This window comes from Embiotoca jacksoni, unplaced genomic scaffold, assembly GCF_022577435.1.
Source record: "Embiotoca jacksoni isolate LCO1_2020_lvr unplaced genomic scaffold, fEmbJac1.0.p SCAF_111, whole genome shotgun sequence".
NCBI classification, from domain to species: Eukaryota; Metazoa; Chordata; class Actinopteri; family Embiotocidae; genus Embiotoca; species Embiotoca jacksoni.
Genome location: NW_027185243.1, coordinates 432,501 through 440,029, shown reverse-complemented (window position 1 = coordinate 440,029; position 7,529 = coordinate 432,501). Strand labels below are relative to the sequence as shown.

The window sequence follows — 7,529 nt, the reverse complement described above, 5'->3', positions numbered from 1 at the left end:
CACACACACACACACACACACACACAGAGAGGATGTTTTCAGTGTCGTTCACATTCAGAGATCCAGAAGCTGGTTCCGTACCAGCGGTTTGTGTTGTGGGTTTCAGGACTCACGGATGAAGGAGGGGGGGGCCCATGTTCGGCGAGCGTGGTTTGGAGGCAGCGGAGAAATACTCCACGGCCTTCTTGAATCGCTCCACCTTGTCCTCCATGCGAGACTGCGGAGCAAACAAAGCATCGTGTCTGCTTGGAAACATGGCGGGAGGTTTCTGTATTTAAACCGATCCGAGGTTTTACTGCTCCGTAGTTAACGTGTGCTTTCCAACACGGCCTCCCAACTCTGCTCCGGACCTCAAGTATAAAGTTATTTTTGTGTCCTTTTAATGCCCGTATAAACGGACTCATAAAAACTCTTATTTGTGTCTTTGGCTGCAAAGACAAAACTTCTGCTTGGAAACTGAATTGGATCGACGAAGGAGACGAGAGTTTCTATTGGTGGGTTGGACTTGGATCCACAGCATGGCTGTACACACACACACACACACACACACACACACTCACACACACACTCACACTCACACACACTCACACACACACACACACACACACACACACACACACACACACACTCACACACACTCACACACACACACACACACACACACACACACACACACACACACACACACACACACACACACACACACGGGGATAGACTGTGTTGGGCTAAATGGACGTCAGCTGATGTTAATTGTATTTATTGTTATTGGTATTTGTTACGTCCATGTGTAGGACATCAGACTATCAGAGCGCACCAGAACGACGCTCCACCTTTTTTTTCCCAAGTGACAAAAATAAATATAACAGTTCTCATAATCCGATTGAAATTAATTTAGTGATAGTAAGTAAGATAGAAGTGATAATGTCTCACAAGAGAGCCAATAAAATCAAATGAAAAGGTCAAAGTTGTCATATTGACATTGAAGGTGTTGATTGATGTCAACTCGAAGACTTGTTATGATCAGCTACCGTTTGCGCCGTCAAAGTCACTGCATTAATAAACTCAACACTTCCTGTATTATTCCAAATTAAAAGCCTTCAAGCATTTGATGAGACAGAAACCCTTCATCTTTAAAAAAAGGCTCTTATTGTGAAACATTTGAAGGAACCTGTTGTGACTGCTATCGTTCAATCACACTTCAGATGAGTAATCCAGAACAACTGCAATAGCAGGATTATATTGGTAACTTTATTCAAATAAAACGATGGAACCTTTCTGACTATTTTATATCAACTTGCTGACGTAGGAATAATCAGCGTCCTGCATGCGGCCACCCTTCGACAAACAGCTCAACACCCTGGTAATGTCTGATGACGTGTGCTCATGTCTACTGATAGCATGCGAAGCGTTCAGGGAACATCGGTAAATTTAAATTTAAAAATAGCTTCCATGCGAGGCGTTTAGGGAACATTGGTTCATTGGAACATTCAGATTCCAGGTTTTGGTACCCGTGTTGAACTTTTTTCAACAACACCCAGAGCTATTTTTTCCGAGTATCCCGGGTTGGTCAACTTTAGTCTCGTATACGTGAATGCTGTCGTTGTTTAGCTCTTACCGCTTTTAAAGTTTCTACCGGACTGTTTGGCGTTTAGTTCGGTTTGGTTTGTACTTTCACACATCAGCCTTATTCTCTGTTTATTAATCGCTTTCAGCCAAACAGCCTGTAAAGTTAAAGTTAGCCCCGTCCGGTAGCAGAGCGTGATTGGTTGTCTTGCTGTGAGCTGCAGTGGAAAAACACTTTGCACGGTGCCAGCGAGGCTCAACTGATCATCTAACCCCCCCCCACAGGGGAAAAACCCTACCGGGTCAATAAAAGTCACAGAGCAGCGACAAGACATGAGAGGATGTAAACACAATCAGAAGAACACAACTTTAAACCTAATTTATCATTTAAAATAAGAGAAAGTTACGAGAAATACAAAACTCGACTCTTAATTTGCTAAAAATAATCCTGGATTTATATGCGATAAGATGGAAGGATCCGGTTCAGAGATACTGTGTGAGGAAGTGCTGACTCGGGCCTTGTGTCAACAGTAATGACCTATTTAACCACCAGTCTGGTATGTAAAGTCAAACACAGGCTGAACGCATGTTCATTGTTCTACGAAGACACTTTTCTCATCAGTAAAACATTACTTTTAATATGGAAAGGTCGGGGAAACATCGCTTCAAGGAAAAAGGGTCGAGGGAACGCGCCACAGACCTGTGACTGTTTGAAGACGTCTCTGGCGATGGCGTCGAGGTTTCCCAGGTCTTTGATGGAGGAGACGTAGTCGGAGACGGCTTTGATCACCACCTCACAGGGCGGCAGCACCAGCTGGTGGGCTCGCACCTGAGACAGACACACAGGTTTAATACACAACACGGGACGAAGCAATACCAGTCAGACACATGGAGATATACGAAGAGATATACGTTTCTAGATTCATTCGTTTTCGTGACTATTCTTTCACAGCATTGTTTGTACTTAAATATTTGATTTGTCTGTTGACTCGTAATTCGAGAGTATTTTAATTATTTTGGGGATTTATTCCCAAAAGGAGAGTAAATATTTCTCCGTTTGTTGACCACTAGCACAGTCCGAACATTTAGGAAGGAAGTGAGTAATGACGGACACCATGGAAATGGGAAACTAAGACGTGATATGGATCGATGCTTTTACTTCGATGATTTGGGTCACTGATTATTGAAATTAAAGCTCAGGGTTCCCACTTTAAGTCAAATATCAAATTCTCCAACATTCAGAGACTAAAAAGCTAAAATTGAATGAATAAAACCGAGCGGCCACAAGCCCCTCCGATGGCACTTATATTGAAAGATATCAAACACGTGTCTAAATTCTGGTTGCAGAGGCAAAACAATGTGGGAACCCTGAAGTAAGACTCAAGCTCGATGGTTCGTGGACCGCTGCTGTTATAGAAATCTGACATTTTTATTTTTTTTGGAATGCGTGTGAACGTCATCAACACCATGACTTTTGAACACAACGCCACTTCTAAGACTCCAAACATTATTCTTATTTGTATCGTGATGTTTAATGAGGAAATTTTTGTTTCGTGTACAAATCTATCTTCATATTTACCTTAACACACACTGACTTATCGAATTATCTGACATGTAGAAATGGACTCGTACATTTAATGATTAAAAACAGGTGTTGGAAACTGATCAAATACTCTAGAGATGAAAAAAATATGATTTATTTTTGATTGTGATGTGAATTGTCTGGACATTATGTCTCCCTACAAAGTACGTTTCCTTCCCATGACTGAATCGTTCATTTCAGTTATTTCGATTTCACCACATCGACAGGATTTTAAGAAGCTGTTAATTAACCCTTTGTAGAACTACAGGTAGGATTGGATTTTGAAACAGATGTAGTTTGCAATAACACCGTTCGAAGAATTTTTTTTGTAAACAAATAATAATCAACAAAGCAAATAGGAGCAGATCTATAATATGTGATACTTAAAAATATATAAATGTCTGGTTGTGTTTCCAGCTGATTTAAACGCTCCCATCACAATAGAAGTGGCTCCAGTGTTCAGTTCCTGTTCCAGCCAGTGTTTCCTCAGAGGAGGTGGACGGGGAAGCGATCAGTACCTTGAGGGAAGCTAGCGGGTGTTCTGGTCCCAGCAGGCTCCAGTGGAAGGCAGCCAGGTCCTCATCAGGCAGAATATGATTTCCTGCAAGTCAAAGAAACTCTCTCAAATGTTTTGTTGCTGCATCAGTGAACAAGAACGACAAAGAAAACACAACTTCTTTTGATTTTCCTGTGTAAGCGGTTGGGATCGACCATACCGATTATTGGTAATCAATGAGACCGATAAACCGATATTTGGAACTAATGTACATTTGCAGTAAAAGTTAAAATCTTTGTAAAAACTTTTTAATAACAAATTCTAATACAAAACTTAATTACAATGACTTTAAATAAACAATGCTGCCGTTATGTAATCTCATTATAAAGGTATATTACAATGTGGGGTATTTATAGTAAAAACAAAGAAATCCTTTATTGAAGCACCAGCACCATGTTTGATACATGATTTTAATTCATTCATTTTATCAGCGATTGAATAAAAACAAAATAGCAATAGTTGTAAGAATGGTAAAATGTGCTCGGCGCTCACCCAGCAGAGCAGCGAAGCAGGGCAGGTGCTGCGTCTTGAGGCCGAGCTGCCGGGCGGCCTCCGACAGCAGGTACTGGTGCGTGGTCAGGTTCTTGCCGTTCCAGCTCAGTTTGAGCGCGTGCGAGGAGAAGTAGGCGGGCACGTTGCAGAGGGCGAACTCGGAGTCCTGAGCGATCAGGCCGGCGAACCCGTAGTCCCGGTAGAGGGACAGGACTTCCTGGTGGTGGTCCTCCAAAGTCTGGACAACCTGTGGGGTGCAGAGCGGACGAAGTCGGTTCCATGCACGTTAAAAACAGGAACTCCGTGAAGTTTGAAACGTGGCGTCATTTTCTTCATCATGGTTCAACTTGCTACGTTATAACCTAGAAAACCTTTTTATTTTCACTGGCTTTTCCACATTACCACCTTTTATTCAATATTTACTGCTTGTACATTCTTGTACGCTTCACATTGATTTAATTTTGCTCTTGGTTTTTATTTAATTGTGTTTTTAAAAGCTTGTTTCTCGTTATGATCAAGTCTATCTGACTGTTTTAACTCTGTTTGACTATGTGCAGAACTTTGTTCAACTTATGCAGTTTTAAAATGTGCTATTTAAATAAATCTGACTTAAATATTGCCGTCTAAAGCTTACGAGCAACACCGAAGCCATTTTGAGGAGCAACTTTAAGCCAAATAAACTAAAAATCATAGTGAAAAACTAACTTTTAAGTTTTGTCTTTTGAGGTGTTTTCCAAATTTCTTGATTTTTTTTTTTTTTTTTTTAACAGTTTGGTCAAAAAATATGTGAAATTGCTGATTTATTTCATTAAAAAAGTGTAAAAAAGTTTTTGGAGGGGGTGACCAACAAACCGCCCCCAAGTCTTCCACAAACTTTGGAGAAAACATTTATGCAACTATTAAGTCTTTTCTTAAAGGAAAAATATCAAACTTTGGCCACTCAACCTCTAATATGTGTCTTTTCTTTGACTTATATCACTCTAAACTGAATATCTTTGGATTTGAACAAGAAGACATTTTACCGTCAGCTTGTGGGTAAATTGAGTATTTTACACTTTTATCTGATGTTTTACAGCCAAAGCAACTAACTGATGAATTAAGAAATGAACTGGAACGTCAATCAATAATGATTAAAGTGCAGAACTACAGTAGTTGTGTGTTCGTATGATGTCATAAAGAATATTATAAACATCCTGAACAGAACTGAAAAAGACTGGAAACTGTGAAACTAACTGGCTACCATGTGAAGGCAATAAACCCAACTGAGGATGAATGTAGAGATGACCACGGAAACAACGACTCATAAAGTTGTAACTTGTAAAAATAAAATAAAAATAAAAAACACTTCTGAGGAAAAACTGTCACTTTGAGTTTAGTGGTGATTCTCCAGGAACGAGCTGACGCAGAGGAACCAGCTGGTGGGATGAGGTGCCAGGATGTGTTCATCTTTTTAATCAACGTCAGTGTTAATCAATGCAAAAACTAACTAATTACACAGTTACTCCATTAAAAAAAAAATCTATTCGACGAGCTATTAATCAAATCTCCTCCTTCAGATTATTACACCACGGGGCAGGAGGATGATAATGAGATCACTTGTGTGGCAGACTTGTTTAAAACAGCTTCATATTCTCCTAAATCTACAAGTGAAATATAAATAGACAATGCTGAAGTTTTGAAGAATCTGGGCTCATCCAGTCCAGTTTGACCCGTCTGAGTACCGTCATTCACCATTCTGGACCTGAGCCCGGTCCAATGTGGCCTAGACATGATTATTTAAAAAAAAAAAACAGTGAAATGGCCCTTTTTTCATTTTCACAAATAGAATAAAAGGTTTCACAAATCAGAAACTGTGTTGTAAAGAATGTTTAGCATCTCTGTGATAACTGAATCCAGGTTTGACCTGTCTGAGTAAAGTAGTTTCTGACCTGTCGATTGTGGTGGAGACGTGAAAAAAAGGAAAGATGAAAATAGATAAGAGAAATAGAAAAAAAGGTTTCCTAAAATAGAAAATGCGTTTCAGAAAAGAGTTCATGCTTGATCTGAAGTGTGTGAGACGCTTTAACAACATTAGGAGGTGCGAAAGACGGACAACGAGTGGCTCAGCTGGAAGTAAGGTTTCCCTCAACTCTTCCCTTCGGTAGCGAATAGGAAGCTGACGGTAGCGTCGGTAGAAGTACCTCCGCTGCAGGTGTAATACGAGCCGGGTCGAGACGCTCGGAGCTGCAGGACCGCGGCTGTTTCTCACCGTACAGGTTGGAAAACATCCAAACAGGTGTGTGTCCGCATGGGAGGTGAGTAATGATGGCGCACGCATCAGAAGCACCGCTGTGGTGTAGTGTAATGTGGGAGGGATGTAATCTGAACTCCTCTCAGGGTACACTATGGTGTGTGTGTGTGTGAGAGTGAGAGTGTGAGAGTGAGTGTGTGTGTGAGTGAGTGTGTGTGAGAGTGTGTGAGTGTGTGTGTGAGAGTGTGAGAGTGTGAGAGTGAGTGTGTGTGAGAGTGTGTGAGTGTGTGTGTGAGAGTGTGAGAGTGAGAGTGAGTGTGTGTGAGAGTGTGTGAGTGTGTGTGTGAGAGTGTGAGAGTGAGAGTGTGAGAGTGAGTGTGTGTGTGAGAGTGAGTGTGTGTGTGTGTGAGTGTGTGTGAGAGTGTGTGAGAGTGTGTGTGAGAGTGTGAGAGTGAGAGTGTGAGAGTGAGTGTGTGTGAGAGTGTGTGAGTGTGTGTGTGAGAGTGTGAGAGTGTGAGAGTGAGTGTGTGTGTGAGAGTGTGAGAGTGAGAGTGTGTGTGAGTGAGTGTGTGTGAGAGTGTGTGAGTGTGAGAGTGTGTGAGTGTGTGTGAGTGAGTGTGTGTGTGAGAGTGTGTGAGTGTGTGTGAGTGTGAGAGTGAGAGTGTGAGAGTGAGTGTGTGTGTGAGAGTGAGAGTGTGTGTGAGTGAGTGTGTGTGAGAGTGTGTGAGAGTGTGTGAGTGTGTGTGTGAGAGTGTGAGAGTGAGTGTGTGTGAGAGTGTGTGTGAGAGTGTGAGAGTGAGTGTGTGTGTGAGAGTGTGAGAGTGAGAGTGTGTGTGAGTGAGTGTGTGTGAGAGTGTGTGAGTGTGTGTGTGAGAGTGTGAGAGTGTGAGAGTGAGAGTGTGAGAGTGAGAGTGTGTGAGTGTGTGTGTGAGTGTGTGAGAGTGAGTGTGTGTGTGTGAGTGTGTGTGAGTGTGTGAGAGTGAGTGTGTGTGTGTGTGTGTGTGTGTGTGTGTGTGAGTGTGTGTGTGAGTGTGTGTGTGTGTATGTGAGTGTGTGTGTGTGTGTGTGTGTGAGAGTGTGTGTGTGTGTGTGTGAGAGTGTGTGTG

The 7,529-nt window shown here is 41.8% G+C and overlaps 1 protein-coding gene across 1 annotated transcript in view; it reads right to left on the bottom strand.

Moving 5' to 3' along the window:
- Positions 1-55: 55 nt before the first annotated feature.
- Positions 56-7,529, bottom strand: part of LOC138194675 (constitutive coactivator of PPAR-gamma-like protein 2) — a 14,616-nt gene continuing 7,142 nt past the window's right edge. The window contains exons 2-5 of the mRNA XM_069143589.1: positions 4,194-4,440; positions 3,664-3,746; positions 2,264-2,392; positions 56-217 (exon numbers count right to left, since the gene is read on the bottom strand). Of these exons, the coding sequence (XP_068999690.1) occupies positions 110-217; positions 2,264-2,392; positions 3,664-3,746; positions 4,194-4,440 (567 nt within the window). The 3' untranslated portion in view covers positions 56-109. The remainder of the gene's footprint in view (positions 218-2,263; positions 2,393-3,663; positions 3,747-4,193; positions 4,441-7,529) is intronic.